The 17233-nt window shown below is 31.6% G+C and overlaps 1 protein-coding gene across 1 annotated transcript in view; it reads right to left on the bottom strand.

Moving 5' to 3' along the window:
- PMS1 (PMS1 homolog 1, mismatch repair system component) overlaps positions 1-17233 on the bottom strand; it is a 129173-nt gene that overhangs the window by 18230 nt on the left and 93710 nt on the right. The window contains 6 exon segments of the mRNA XM_074302871.1: positions 2721-3619; positions 4537-4563; positions 4565-4681; positions 5064-5078; positions 5080-5154; positions 5156-5188. Of these exon segments, the coding sequence (XP_074158972.1) occupies positions 2721-3619; positions 4537-4563; positions 4565-4681; positions 5064-5078; positions 5080-5154; positions 5156-5188 (1166 nt within the window).

Genomic DNA, 17233 nt, shown 5'->3' on the forward strand with positions numbered 1-17233 from the left:
ACAAATAAAACTCTTCTTGTATATTTAAAGTTGTTTACAACCTGCTCCCTTTCTACTTTTCAAGTCTTCTGGCACATGTACCTGTGCACATTTACATGTGTACACACACTCTCTCTCCCCCTTTCCTAACTGAGTCGATTAATTCAATAGTCTCATTTATGTAGGGGGGGAAAAAATTTCCTAGAAAGTAAAGTAAATTATAGACTATAAAACTATAGAGGATCCAAGTGAGTTTTCATGTTCTTTCTCTTTCCTTTCTATTCACCACTAATGTTACATTTAGGTGGCCCAATTTATTTATTATTTTTCTCAAAGCTAAAATCTTTAACTAAAAGGTTAACTTATGTCTTCTTGCTTTCTACCCCGTCTCTGGGATTAGGCTCACCTTGAATTAAAACTTTCAAGTTGAAATAGTGTTGGAACTTTCACCCTAAAACCCTATCATTCTTACTGGTGAATGTTTTACAGGACAGGCTACATCACACCCAGCTCTGGCCATACTTTGCTTTGCTTTCTAACCCTCTCTTACCTGCCATGTTACTGTCTCATGTATCCTTTGATCAACTCCTCCTCTCCTCCCAGCACATCTCCCTCATCTGGTCATTGCTAATAATAAGTATGTCAGTTTACTCCTCTGACAATCCCTACAACTTTCTAAACTACAACAGACCCCATCATGAACACCACACTTCTTTACTTCTGCCACCTGCCCCAATTAAAATGTAATCTCCTTTAGGGCAGGATTTGTGTTGTTTCTACTTTTTTATCCCTAGTGATTAGTATAGAGCATGAAACATAATAAATGTTACTTTATTCCATTTACTCACTTAGGCCTTAAAGCTCCTATTAATTCTTTGAAGACTTACAAAAAATTCCACTTCTTTCCAGTAAAACTAAAAATTCTGTGTTAGTTCATTATTTTCTAACTTACAAATTTTTAACTCTACAAAGAAAAACTCACACAATTCCTAATGGTACATGTATATAGACAAGGAGCGATTACTGCTGAGTTTATAAATTAGGGATCTACATAGTTCCATGGAAGAATTACATTAGTTGCATAAGTGTCTTCTGGTTGTTCATAAGAAAGAAAATACCTTGAAGCAACAAATTAAAACCTATTATATACAGAACCTGGACTTGCTTTAAGTGACTTTATCCCCACAAAGAGAATGATTAAATTCTGAAATGTTAAAGCACTATATCATAGCCTCAAAGAGAAAAAAAAATAACAAAAACTTTAAATTTTTCTCCCTACCTGGCTATTAAGCAGGAATAAATGTAGAAGGAGGAAGATGGAATGGAAAAAGGTTAGGTTAAAATTTTTATTATATAAGCCAAAAATGGAAAAGATGCACAATGGCTTTACAGAAAAACTTTTTTCTCTCACTTTGGTACTCTGTCCTGATCAAAACTAATTTCTAAGAAAAGTCAGCTTTTACTTTAGGCCAAAAATCTTTTCCATTACTGAGATGTCTTGGGACACTTGAACAAATGGATATACAATGCCTACAATATACAAGGATGAATGGGAAAGAATAAAAACTTAATATTGGATATCAGTGACTGCTACACACACACACACACACACACAAAGTATAATATAACAGAGTTCTTGATTCTATAAAGAAAAGTTTTTTTTTAAAATACTGAAATATAGAAATATAGAATGAGTAAAATAGTAACTCTGTCTTCTAATTCTAGGTTTAGGTTTTTTTAAATGAGAATTTTATTCATATTAAAATTTTAGGATGTGCTATGTGTATGTTTATATAATTATTTGCACAAGTGTATGTAGCCATGCACACACATGCACACACATATATATGTGTATATGCATGTGTATATACACACATATATATACATATAAAAATTTGTATACACATGCACCTTAAGTCACCAGGTTAGGAAAAAAATATTTCAAACATTTTATCTTAAAATATTTGACTATTTGTAAACATCTTGATATCAAAAAGGCAAAACAGAAGTTCTTGGGGTCTATAAACTTTTTAAAAAATATTCTGCTAACTACATTTCATTATAATCAATTTCCTTTTTTATCATGCATTTTATTTATGCATTTAAAAACATTCTGAGTATATAGACTTCACCAGACTGCCATGACACAGAAAAAGATTAAGCATTTCTTCCTAAATCAGTTAAGAACACCATGCTATTTTATTTTCTCAATATTTACTCTGCTCATCTAATTTTAAAACAGTGACATCTAAGCTTAGTTATATTGGGTAGCTACTATTCAGAGACTGATAAACAGTACTGTTGATTTATAATTTTAAAAGTTTCTAATTTTATAACATAAAATATAATTAAGCTAGAATTATACTACAATATGCAATTACATAGAATATTCAGATATTAACTCGAGTTGTCTAGATTAATGTCACATTTTAGTCTTATTGAAATAACATATCATCTAAGCAAAATAAACAATAAAGAAAGTGATTTTTTAAATTGAAAAGCAGAATGGAAAATCTCTAAAATCATACTTAAATCAGAAAACAGTAAGGCCCTGTACTAAATAAAAAATGAAAATTAGAAACAAAGTAATGCCAGAAAGGGATTCTAGACATGCCAGAAAATAATTTTCCATTTTCTTCTTTCATAAGTAATTAATATTTATTTTATTTTTTTCACCTAATGAGTCATATAGAATGGAAACAACTAAGCATTCTGATCACATGTAAGATCTGGAAACTTACTTCATTCTTTCCTCTTCACTCAATGTCTTCCACAGTTCTTCAATTTGTGCTGTCATATCCTCTACACAGGTCTTTGAATTTTCACTGAGAAATTTTGAACGCTGATCTTGAATAAAAAGAGCTCTTGCTGAAATGGGTTTCTTAATTATTCGGTTGCTTATTAAATCATAGGCTGTAAGCTGCCCATATTTATCATCTATCACATTTGATTTCTTTTTACTGGGGCTTTTACTGGGACTCTTCTGTTCAACATTTTGTTGATTACAATTTATATTTACATCAGATGTTAAATCTTTTGCTGGTGGCACACAAATTTTCACAGGTTCAATATTTTTTCCAAATGGATTTTTAAGTGCACTTCCCTTACTCCAATCATCCGCACAGATTTCAAAAGACCTTTCAGATACTGATGCTTCCTCATTTTTTTCCATCTCATTAATAGGTCTGTCTCCACTACCATTTGTAGAGTGAACGTGCTTTAGAGCATCTAGACTAAACATTTCACTATGTGGGTCTTGGTTATTCTTACATGAAGAAAAATTATTTATAAAGGTATCCTGACATGTATTTTTATTTACTTTATCAGTACTGCAATTTTCACTGTCAAAATCATGAGGATTATCATGAGAAGTTATCTGATGCTTTAAGCAGACCTCGGTGTTATTTCCTGATTCACAATTCTGCATTTCATGTTGGAATGAAAAAGTTGAAATATCAACATTTGAATAACTATTTCCAGATGATTCCATTTCATTAACATCCACATCTGTTAGTATTGTTCTGTTAACAGCCATGTCAACTGAGGAAACATCTGCTTTATTATATTCACGAGAATTTGTACTAGGTAGTGGTCCATACCATGATGTCAACACATTTTCAACAGCAATTAAAACAGATTCCTAAAAACAAAAGTCATCAAATGTTAGAAGAAATCATTTATAAAATAATTTAATAGTTGTGTAGGAAACATGACAAAAATAAAAGAACACCCATCTCTATATAAACTTGCAGCTATAGAATGATTTTCTAAGCCCCAATTTGATATTTAAAACTCAAAGAGTTTTATAATGTCTTACCTTTTAATCTATAAATAAGATGCATTTAGGCATCAAAAATTATAAAGTCAATATGGCTAACTATACAAAAATAAATTAATAGGTCAGTTTCACAGGTCATGTAGCCTAGTACTATGTTTGTGAAAATGACACTAAAGGATATTTTGTGTAAGGGTATTATTGCTCATCATGAAATCAACAGAAAGGGTGAAGAATTTAGCTTAGCAGTCATTCCTGAGGTTCCCTAATAATCTGTTATGAATCAATAAATTTATATATGTCTTCTTGAATCTATTTACATTTTTCAATCTATAGCATTTGGTCTTTGGAATGAGTTCCATAAATTTAATACTTCCTTTCATTTATACTAAAATTATCACTTTCAAACTTCAAAGAATACCTTCTTCCTTGTGTTATTTCTTTTTCCTCACCTTCTTCCCTCCTTTATCTTTTCTTACTTTCTATTTTCCCTCTCCTGATACAGAGTACAGGAAGGATTATAAGCAGAGGAAAAGAAGAGTTAAAGAAAGCTCTGTGAAATTATATCAAGAAGGAGGTTAAACTTAACTTCAATTTCTCTAAGTTCCAGGATATGGTGGGATAAGTCACTTTAGTCATACCTTTCAGAAATTTATAAACTTCAATTAAATTCTTCTTCCAAAACTTAACAAAAAAAAAAAATATATATATATATATTTATAGTTATACATATATATATGTATATATATACATATATATATATACACATGAAATTATGTTACCTTATTTTGTAATAATACTTGACTTTTTATCAGGAGTCAAATTTACATCCACATCTGCTGTAGGCACAACAATTTTCATGAAGAAGACTGGATAAGAACGAGTTGGCTCTTTTAGGCATTTCTCATTGTAGTAGTGTCGAATTAACTACAAATATATGTAGCAAATTTAAATTAGAGTTAACTGTAAAATAGGGTGACACCAATTTAAAAATAATGAGTATAGGACCACATTTATCAAAGAAATGAAGTGATGACACATAAAAACATAAAATTGATAAAATATTTCTATCCTAAAGTTCCTTTACAGACAGACTTTTGAATTGCTTACGAAAATTTAAACAAACAATGATGATCAAAGTCCAAAGCCCCAAAGTAATTAGGCTTCATGAATCAAAGGAGGTTTAAAAAAAAAAAAAATTCTAGTCCCCATAAAAATAAAGATTTAATCTGTTTGTAAATGTAAATATATCTACTTTTGATTCTTGTACCAGATTTTAAAAAATTTTCCAAAATGTGGTTACTTTTACCTTTAAGATGTCTTTTTTGATGTACTGGTCGATTATTTATAAAAATAAAACTCCTTTCTGGAGTTGAAAGATTTGTCAAGGAATGGTCAGAAATCAAGCTTTGGAAGAAATCCACTCAAATGGATCTAAAAATTTTAAGAAAAAAGTTAAATATTACTTTTGAAATAATTCATATATAATTTTGTTAATAAATATGGACTCTGAAATAGGAGAAGGTTCAGATTATGAACTGGATCTGTGATTTCCTCAATATAGATAGCTCCCAAGTGAAGAAGTTCTCTCTACAATTACAAGATGGCACTTCCACCCAAATTTCTAGTATTATATCGGGGGTTCTTGACTTTTTTGTATCATGGATTTTTTTTTTTTTTGGTACTTTGGTAAAGCCTTTCAATCATTTCTCAGAATGTTTTTTAAATGCATAAAAACACAAAGGATTACAAAGGAAAGAAATTATACTGAAAATACAGCTATCAAAAAAACATTTTTGACTATAGGTTAATTAATGATTTGCTAAATTCACCAAAAAATATAAATGTATTTGAAATAAGTGGTCTCTTTCCTCAATTTTTATTGTGTAAATAAATGAAAAAATATGTGGGTAGTTAACAATACATAATTTTTATATATACAAAAAATTACATATTATAAAAACTAGTTAACTATACATAGTTATACACGTATATAGTTATGTATACATATAATTCTATATATAATTGCATAGTTTTATATAACTATATATATAGTTAATTAATTATATACACAGACACACACTATCTTCCCAAGAAAACCAAAATATAACAACTTCATTTATGGTCTTAATTTCAATATTTTCATGACTAAGGGAATCTGACATAATAATGACAGAGATCAATATTATTTAATTTTTATGGTTTTTTTTCCCCCCTAATACCATTTCTTTCCATTACCATTTCTGTTCTCTTTGCCCTTTTTTCTCTTCTACTATATCCTTTTTGTTTCTGTTTTTACTGACAGAGGGGAGGAAAAGGAATGCTTGTAGCAAAATATTAAACATTATGTTAATAAAAATAAATGAATGAAAAAGCAGTCATTAGACTTGAAATCTGAAGACATTCTTTTCTTTTGGGTTTTTAGCTTAGTGTCTCTCTGTCTCTCTCTCTCTCTCTCTCTCTCTCTCTCTCTTTTTAAAGAGCAACTGGGATTAAGCTACTTGCCTAAAATCATACAGGTAGTATCAGATGTCTGAAGCTGGATTTGAACTCAGGTCCTCCTGACTCCAGGACCAGTGCTCTATCCATTGCAACCACATACCTGTCCGAAATACACTTTTTTTCTAAGATCTTCTTGGTCACAAAAATTTATAAAGTTAAAATCTCAAATAAAAAACATTTTTTCAATTATCATTCTTAAACAAAAATCTTTTATCTTCTTCAAATGCTTCCTTGTCACTCTTCCATTTATACACAGAAATGTAGGAATGTTTAGAAAAACAAAAATGCAAAGTTCATTTCCACATATGTCATGTCTCATTTTGAATTTTGAGGACTTATTTGCAAAATAATATTGTTAATAATGTTAATAATGTTAATTATCTGAGGTCAAATTTGAACTCAGGTCCTCCTGACTTCAAGGCTGGTGCTCTATCCACTGTACCTTCTAGCTGTCCCTTTCTTGGCACTCTTAATAAAAATAACCACTTGTTAATAACTTTACTAATAAGCTAGACATTTCATTTATACAGCTCATATTCATGTTTGCATTTTTGTTTTTAATACTTCCAGAACAGATATAGATTTGAAGTAAGGAGAGACTTTAGGAAAGGATAATCACAGAGGAAGATGAGGAACAAGAGGCATGGAAAAAGCCCTTTTTCTATTCATTCAGTTCAATTTAGTCCTTGGGCTGGCGAGGCTCTGATTTTAGATCTTAACTATTTCTTCCAATATTATCTTGCTAATTCTTCCACTCTGGTTATCTCTGGCAGCCCAATGATAATCCTATTCTCACATCTGATCAAACCTGCCTCTATGCTCCCCAATTAAGTTCCTTGAAGGCAGGGAAGCTTTACATTTTTTTGTATTCCCAAAGTACTAAGTGCTGGGTGACTGACTAATGGTCTCCCTCACCCATATGTTCCAACTAAAAAAAAATTAGCCTTCTTATATCTTTGCTTCCATTGTGATGGCAACCAACCTAATAACTTAACATGCATTAATGAAAGAAGACTTGGACAGAGAATATCTCCTTTCTCCAGGAACTTTCCTCCTCTCCTGTAACAAGTGAATTTTAACTTTGGCTTTTCAAAAATAATTTTCCGGAAATTAATTGTAAAATTTCTGATTAAACAGAAAAGTGGGTTAGCAAAGAAGTTGTTTTTGGATAGGCAGAAGGACCTTGGGGCACCTTACAAGATACACTGTGTGGGCTGCCACCTAAGTATAAGGTTGTCTTTGAGTGCATTACCCATTACTTCTTTTAGACCACTAAGTGCATTATTGTTGCTGTGCCAAATTTTACCAATTAGTGAAAATAAATAAATCCACATCATCCATTACAAATGATACTACTTAATTCATTGTAAAATTTCACAGTACTTATAAATGGTAGTTTAATTTATAAGGTAACATGAGATATCTCTAGCACCTGCTGAGCAGTGGGGTGAGGCCACTGGATCTTTGAAAGATTTACATGGTTTATGAATTTCCAAAAAAGATTCTGCCCCAGAAAAGATAACAAGCAAAAAAAAAAATATATTCCTAATGTTTTCATTTTCTTGCATTTATCCAATTAATTGAAAAAATATAATTTAATTATAAGCATAGGACAAATTTATATGGGCAAGGCTAATCTTAACATTATAATATTTAATTCATAATACTGAAGTTATATAAAAGGTAAAACCCTGGAAAATATATTAAAGCAATATTTATCTATAGAAAGAAAATTTCAAGGAATATGTATTTCTAATTAAAAAAAAGAATTTAGCACAAATTAGCTTGACTTATATAGGTTTTTTGCTGTGAGCAGGCTAAAGTGATCTTGCTGAATATGTTGAAAATTTAAACCAGAAATAATTCTAGCAGTATGATGCACATCAGGCTTGCAAACTGTATCTGTTTGTAAAAAGAATAGGAAATGCAGCAACTTTCAATTACACATGGAGGTATCTAAACAATAAAATGAAAATCAGGCGAGGTCACAGAGTAGAAACATCAGGTGAGAACAAAGACATAAAACAAAAATAAGTTATAGTTTGCTAGAGCCATAAAAGACAATGTCATTTTATTACATAGTTAGCAGAGAATAAATCAAATCAAACATCTTTATTACTTGGTATTTGTATTAACCATCTATGATCAGAATAACTCCTATTGTGCCCAAATATAAAGATAAATAATTGGATACCATTTTAAAATATTCGAGGTATTCAAGTCATTAGAATTCATGATAGGCAACAAAATTTGTGTAAAGACTTGGTAAAAATTACAGGACTCAGGAATTATTTTTAAAGACTAACAAATTAGAGTTACTAGACAATTGGAAAAGTTTAAATGTTCTGCCCATATTTGAAAGATTAATAAAAAACTCTTCCAATAAAGTCCTGGTTTACTGTCTCACCATTGTAATGAACTGATCGCTTCAGATTCCTGTGCTATGCTAGCATGCACACATTCTGGCAAAGGTAACTGAAGAACCTGACACTAAGTTTATAGAGGATCAGCAATTGGTTGGGACAGTTTTGTGATTAGAAAATTCCTGAAGCCTAGTTATAGAGGGATTGCAGTCTGTGTGGATAGAGGGAGTGCCCATACTGATAAATTTACACATAATGCAATATAAGTAATCTGTAAATTGTAGAGTAGTCAATCAGTTTAACCTGAAAAGGTAACCTGGGGAAAAAAATGTTTATGATATTTAAACTTTCTGGCAAGAGATAATAATTCTAAACCAGGCCACTTTAAAACCACAAACCTGGCAAATGATTATCCAGTCCTTGGTTAAAGAACCCCTTGAAAGGGCTTTTCTTGATGTGAAAATGTAATAAAATTATGACTTGTTAAGAACAAAAGTCACTCAGACACTAAGAAAATTCCCTATGATTCAATTACTGAAAATCTTTCCTTTCCTAAATTGTAATCTTTAAAATCAGCAAAAAGGGAAGAACATTTAATCCAGACTTCTCATTCCCACTTGATTGTGAAAACTTCCATAAAAGTAGCTCCTTCTGGTCAATTTATCCTGCAGGCAAAATAGATTTTTAAAAATATGCATCCACTGTTGCTGCTCCTAGGCTACAAGCTCACCCTGGTCACTCAAAGGATGACTCAAAGCAGGGTAGGATTTTTCAGGTCCAAGATCACTTGAGTAACTGGGCTAGAATGAGAGGAAATCTATGGTAATGGATCCTTTCCCTCTCTCCTGAACAACAGACTTTCAGTCCAGGAAACAAAATAAGGATGAGGCATAAGGATGCTCTGAATTCCTCTACCCTTTTATATGAGTATCTTTTCTTTTCCTTGGCTGAGAAAACATAAACCCATTTGATGTGAACTCTTACTCAATTCTCTTCATCTCAAAAATCCCTTGATATCATCTTTCCCACTCTCTTCATTTCACTTAGGTTCTGACAAAGAAGTGAAGCTTGCTGAGGCCAGTCCCTATGTATACATTCATTTTATCCCATTCTGTCTTTGGACTGTATTCTCAATTATCCCCTGTACCCAAATGTTTCTTCTTTATTGCCTTTAAACATGTTCAAATTTTCCCTCACTTTAAAAGACCTTCTCTTTACCCTAATATTCCTTCAACGTATCATCCTCTAATCTTTCTTAGGACAACTTCTTGAAAAAAGCTATCTATATTCCATGACTTCATGTTCTCTATTATTACTCATTGTTTAATCCTTTGCAACCTGCTTTATCTTAGAAATATGATCTTTACTAGAGAAATTTGTTGCAAAATTTTTTCTTTAATTTCTTGCTTTTCTTCTATTTTTAATTGTAATGGTTTTGTTTGTGCAAAAACTTTTTAATTTTATATAATAAAAATTATCCATCTACCTTATGTCAGATTTCCTATCTTTTGTTTGTCCATTGATCTAGGAGGCAATTTCTTCTATACTTTAATTCATTTTTGGTATCACTTTTTATTGTTTAAATAATGTACCCATTTGGAGTTTTGTCGTAGTTAAAAGAGAGAGAGAGAGAGAGAGAGAGATGTTAATCTATACCTAGTTTCTGCCCAGACTATTTTTCAGTTTTCCCAACAGTTTTTGTCAGAGTAAGTTCTTGCTTCAAAAGCTGAGATCTTTGGGTACATCTACAGTATTTGAGCTTAGTAGGTATACTTTGCTTCTGTATACTGTATACCCAGTCTGTTCTTCTAATCAATCTTCTTATTTCTTATCTACTATCAATTTTTTTAAACAATTGTGGCTTTGTTATTATATTTGAAACCTAGTCCTGCCAGGCCCCCTTCCTCCCATTTCCCCCCCCCCCCCACCAATTACCTTGATATTCTTGATCTTTTGTTCTTTCCATTGAATTTTGTTATTATTTTTTTTTCTAGATCTTCAAAGTAAGCCTTTGGTAGTTTAGAGGTATGCTTGAGATAACAATATCAGTTTTATTATATTGGCCTGACTTAATGTGAAACAGTATTTCTCTAATTATTTAGATATCTTCATTTATATAAAGAGTATTTTGTAACTATGTTTGTAATAGTTCCTCTGTGTGTTATTGGCAGAAAAAACTCTCAGATAGATTACATTATCATTAATTATTTTAAATGGGATTTATCTATCTATCTTGCTAGTCATACACATATTTTATGTGGATTTATTTAATATTCTATAACTTTGCTTAAATTATTAATTATTACAATTAGTTTTCTAGTTCAAATTCTAGGGTCCTCTAAGTAAATTATTATGCAATCAGCAAAAGGTGATAGTTTTGTTTCCTCTTTCTCTAAGCTTATTTCTTTGATATCCTTTCAAGTCTTATTATTTTATTTATCTGGTATATATTGCAGAAAGCTTGCAATGATCTTCAAAAAGATAAAAGAACATAAGCTTATAACTAAGAATATATTCCCCAGAAAACTGAATATAATCCTACAGGAGGGAAAATAAATCTTTAATGAAATAAAAGGGCTTCCAAGCATTTTGCAAATAAAAGAGCTGAGGTGAGTAGGAAATCTGACATTTTATAAACACGGGACCTGAGGAGAATCATAGAAAAGTAAACATGGGCATACAGTCATAAGGTATCAAACACTGCTAAATTGCTTAAACTGTTATAAAGGGAGAGTGTATAGATAGCCCCTCAGAACTATGTCATTAGAAGATGTCATAGAAGGAATTTAATTTCACAGAGTGGAAGTGAATCTGTTATATTTTTGATGTACTTAAAAGAAAAAGAATGTAAGAGATTAGGAAGAATACACTGAGAAAGGAAGGAGGGAAGAAAAAAAGTATATCACATATGTGAAGAATGCAAGTAGAAGGAGGGAGGATTGGGGGGAAGTGGGTGACACCTGCACCTAACTCTCATCTGAACTAGTCAAAAGAAGGTAAAAATACACATAAACATACCCCCACATCCGAATATAAAAATATATTTAATTTAAAGGGAAACAAATGGGAAAGGGATAAGAAGAAATAAGAAGAGGAAGGAATAAGAGAAAATGTAGATTAAGAAAGGCATTAGACAGAAGCAAAATGATCTTCTAGAGAAGGAAAGAAGAAAAAGTAAAAGAGACTAAAACATGATCCAAAAAAGGATAGAATGGATTAGAAACCAAAATTCAAACCAGAATCAAAAATATATTGCTTATTAGAAACATATTTGAAACTGAAAAATACACATAGAGTTAAAATAAGATGCTGGAGCAGAATCTATTTTGCTTCAATTGAAGTAAAAAAAGGAAAGGGTCACAATCATAATCACCAACAAAGCAACAACAAAAAGAGATCTAACTAAAAGAGATAAAAAGGGATATGAAATTTTGCTAAAAGGTTCCACTGACATACTAAACATATATATTCCAAATGGTACAGCATCTAAATTCTTAAAGGAAAGGTTAAAAAAAAAGAAAGTCCTAAATAGAATGTTTAAAAGTAAGATATGATTGACCTCTGGAGAATACTGAATCATAATAGAAAAGGATATGTCCAGCACCAAATATGAGTATTCCCCAACCTTAGGTGCAGGGACCTCTCTTCTGTGTTTGAAATCATCTACTCCAAAAGATTCAATTACCTTCTCCACGCAGATGATTCTCCCATTTATTTATCCAATCCTAAACTCTCTCCTAATCTCCAGTCTTGTTTCCATATAGCTATTAAATCTCTAATTGTATTTCTACTGATATCTTAAACTTAATATGTCATCTTTCTACTCAAAACCTCCATGCCTCCTAAATTCTTTATTAATTTTTAGGTTATCATCATATACCCAGTATCCTTGGCTTGAAACCTCGGTGTCATCCATAACTCCTTACTGTTTCTCTGTTTCCCTTATCTAATATCTTGTATTTGGCCACTTCTCTTCTTTGAGTACTACCACCCTCTGCAGGCCTTTAATATCAGGACTATTTCAGTAACCTGTTAATGGGAATCCCTGGCTCAAGTCTCTTCCCATTCTAGTCCATCCTTTACTTATTTATCAAACTGATCTTCCTAAAGTATAGGTCTGACAAATTCTAGTGATTCCTTATTTCCTCCAGAATCCAACATAAAACCTAATTTGGCTTTTAAAGCTCTTTATAACCATGTCCTTCTTTTCTGTTCCTATACAAGTCTTTCAATAGTGTACATTTTCACTGGCTATCCCCATGCCTGGAATTCATTCCCATATTGTCTCTACTTCCTGGCTTCCTTCAAGTCTCAGCTAAAATTTCATCTTTTGCAAGAAGCTTTTCCTGGTTCTCCTTAAAATATTAAGGAGTAAATAAGTACTTTCTTTTTGTCTTGTGTGAACATTTTTTTTTTTAAACATGCTGTCCCCATTAGGTTCTGAGCTCTTTGCCTGTATCTTTGCTTGTATCATCAATGTTTATCATAGTGCCTGGCACATAACAGATGTTTAATAAGTGCAAGTTGATGTAACTTGTTGGACAAAATTAAGGCAAGACGTTGCTGAGATATGATGTCTGGCAATAGAGAGCCACTTCTGAAAGAGCCCTGATCTTAAGAGGGAATCACTAATTTTTTCCTTTCATCTTTACTACAGGGTAACATGGAATAAATTTATTCTCTTTCATGTGATCCTGGGCAAAAGAGAAAAGTCAGCTATGAAGTTTAGAGAAAATACAATGGGGTGCTGGGTTTCAAGATGTAGTAAAGAGGCCCCAAGACCCCAGATGAAAGAGGAGGCCAGCAGAGTGCTACTTCTAAAAGGGGAAATTAAATATAAAGCCATCTCGAGCAGAAAGAACATTCAGGCTCTACAATAGTAGTGATATGAAATGTTTTGGTTACATGAGTTCTCTACACATATAACTCACTTCCATTTCACTCTATGGGTGTACCCACTTTTCCAAATATCTGTTTGAATATACCCTGGATTGATGTTGAGGAATGTTTTATAAATACTACTCTTAAAATATTCTTAAAATTTCCTATCTGGACTTTTCCATCATAACTCTTGATCCAGGTATATCTTCATCCCTCATCCCCACTTTTTGGATTCTTTTCATGTATTGTCTTATCTAATTAGATTATATGCTCCTTGAAGATAGGATCTGCCATTCTTTTTTGTATTTGAATCTCTAGCATTTAACACAGTGCCCGGCACATAGGAGGTACTGAATAAATGTTTAATGATTGGCTGGTTTCATCTTAATAAATGACTTTTTTTTTCAGATATGTCTTGGGTTACTAAAAGTACATGCCAGTGCATAAACTATAATTTTAGAAGTATGCACCTAAATCATAATTCCTCTAAGATTGGATCTCTACCCATTATGCTGCCATACTACTTATCAATGGAAAAATATTCAATGTATGTGAATCATCTACATCATTATATATCTAAATTCTTAAGGGAAAAGCTAATCACAATCTATGGGGAGAATCAAAAAACAGTAACCACTGGGGTCTGTTATGTGAATAATCTTTTAAATCTAGACACACAAAAAAGAATTTAATATGTACAATTTAAAAATAGGTATGAAGGACTTTGATGACTACTGAGTAGGAATTGTAAAGAGTATAATTATTTTTCAGCTTTGAATGGCAACTTTTCAAAAACTGAATGTGGTCTAGGAGCTCATATAAGGAACTCAACTAAAAACTATAAAGCAGAAATATAGTAAAATACAGTAACAATTACAATCAACAGGGATATTTGAAGGAAGAATTCAGGCTTAAATAGAGACCAAATAATATAATTTTGATAACAAATAAATCAAAAAGTATATTACAAACACAATAACAATTTTGTGACACCAAATTATATTAAGAAAATAAAGACTGATGTGATACATCAAAAGTAATACTTAGAGGAAAATGTATATCTCAAAACATATTAACAAAATGAAGAAAGAGACCAAAGAATTAAAAATAGAGATTAAAAACCTTAAGGAAATTACCCCTAAAAAAGAACAAAAAAAATTCTGAAAATCAAAGAAAAATATCCAAATCAAACACCAAAACAACTGATATAATTTTAACATTTTTCAATTTTTTTCAAAAAGATAAATTAAATGGGTATGGTATTAGCTGATTTGTCAAAATTTTTTAAGGAAAGGAAAATCATGAGATAAGGAAAAAATTGCAATAAGAAATTCACAATAAAAACAAAGTAAAGGAAATTATCATAAATTTCTTTATTCAGTTTTGTGTCAACAAAATGGATGAATAATGTTTATAGAACAATAAAACACATAGATCAACAAGACAATGGAACCTAAATGCCCAATTGTCAGAAACTGAAAAACAGAGGAATTCTATATGTTTCTAAGAAAAAAACCAGACTTAAACAAAAAATTTGATCTACATCCACAAGACTGAAGAGAAACAGAAAAAGGTACACAGAACCCTTGAGAACTGTAACTTTGTTGTGGGTATATAAAAAATACTCAAGGATAATTTGATTTTACTGATATAAAAGAAAAAAAGGGGGGTGTGGTAAAGGGAAGGAGGTCGGTTCAGAAAAAGGGGAAGGAGTGATAAAAAGAGGGAAACTACATCCCAGGAAGAGACATAGAAAATACACCATATCTGAGGGAACTTAGTGAGGGGGAGAATCATTGTGTGAATCTTACTCTCATCAGAAGAGGCTCAAAGAGTAAATAATTAACATATTTGTTTTTCAGAGAATTTTCTCTGACCTCATTAAAAGGGGGGAGAGGAAAAGGGGAAAGGAAAAGGAGAATAAGTGAAGGGACTTGGAGGGAGGGGGGAGGGATCCTAAAAAAAAAAAAAAAAAAAAGAGGGAGGGTTGCGCGTCACAAGGGGGGTTTGTAAATTAAATATCGGGGAGGGGGATCAGGGGGGTCAAGGGAAAAAAGTATAATCTGGGGATAATACGATGGCAGGAAATACAGAATTAGTAATTTTAACTGTAAATGTAAATGGGATGAACGATCCCATCAAACGGAGACGGATAGCAGATTGGATCAAAAAGCAGAACCCTACAATATGTTGTCTACAGGAAACACACTTAAAGCAGGGAGATACATACAGAGTAAAGGTAAAAGGTTGGAACAGAGCTTATTATGCTTCAGGTAAAGCCAAAAAAGCAGGGGTAGCTATCCTTATCTCAGATCAAGCAAAAGCAGAAGTAGATCTCGTTAAAAAAGATAAGGAAGGAAACTATATCCTGCTGAAAGGTAGCATAAATAATGAAGCCATATCAATACTAAACATATATGCACCAAGTGGTATAGCATCTAACTTTCTAAAGGAAAAGTTAAGAGAACTGCAAGAAGAAATAGACAGTAAAACTATAATAGTGGGAGATCTCAACCTAGCACTCTCAGATTTAGACAAATCAAACCACAAAACAAACAAGAAAGAAATTAAAAAAGTAAATAGAACATTAGAAAAACTAGGTATGATAGACCTTTGGAGAAAACTGAATGGCAATAGGAAGGGATATACTTTCTTCTCAGCAGTTCATGGATCCTATACAAAAATTGACCATATATTAGGACATAAAGATCTCAAAATTAAATGTAGGAAGGCAGAAATAATAAATGCCTTCTTCTCAGATCACAATGCAATAAAAGCTACATTCAGTAAAAAGTTAGGGGTAAATAGACCAAAAAGTAATTGGAAACTGAATAATCTCATCTTAAAGAATGACTGGGTGAAAGAGCAAATTATAGAAACAATTAACAATTTCACCCAAGATAATGATAATGATGAGACATCATATCAAAATCTTTGGGATGCAGCTAAAGCAGTAATAAGGGGAAATTTTATATCTTTAGAGGCTTATTTGAAGAAAATTGAGAAAGAGAAGATTAACGAATTGGGCTTACAACTTAAAAGGCTAGAAAAAGACCAAATTATAAACCCCCAACCAAAAATTAAACTCGAAATACAAAAATTAAAAGGAGAAATCAATAAAATTGAAAGTAAAAAAACTATTGAATTAATAAATAAAACCAAGAGTTGGTTTTATGAAAAAGCCAATAAAATAGATAAACCTTTGGTAAATTTGATCAAAAAAAAGAAAGAGGAAAATCAAATTGATAGTCTTACAAATGAAAAGGGGGATCTTTCCACCAATGAAGAGGAAATTAGAGAAATAATAAGGAGTTACTTTGCCCAACTTTATGCCAATAAATTTGATAACTTAAGTGAAATGGATGACTTTCTCCAAAAATATAGGCTCCCTAGATTAACAGAGGAGGAGATAAATTGCTTAAATAGTCCCATTTCAGAAAAAGAAATAGAACAAGCTATTAATCAACTCCCCAGGAAAAAATCCCCAGGGCCAGATGGATTCACATGTGAATTCTACCAAACATTTAAAGAACAATTAGCCCCAATGTTATATAAATTATTTGAAAAAATAGGGGATGAAGGAGTCCTACCAAACTCCTTTTATGACACAGACATGGTACTGATACCTAAACCTGGTAGATCGAAAACTGAGAAAGAAAATTATAGACCAATCTCCTTAATGAATATTGATGCTAAAATCTTAAATAAGATATTAGCAAAAAGACTTCAGAAA

The sequence above is a fragment of the Sminthopsis crassicaudata genome, chromosome 3 (genome assembly GCF_048593235.1).
Source record: "Sminthopsis crassicaudata isolate SCR6 chromosome 3, ASM4859323v1, whole genome shotgun sequence".
In the NCBI taxonomy this organism is placed as follows: domain Eukaryota; kingdom Metazoa; phylum Chordata; class Mammalia; order Dasyuromorphia; family Dasyuridae; genus Sminthopsis; species Sminthopsis crassicaudata.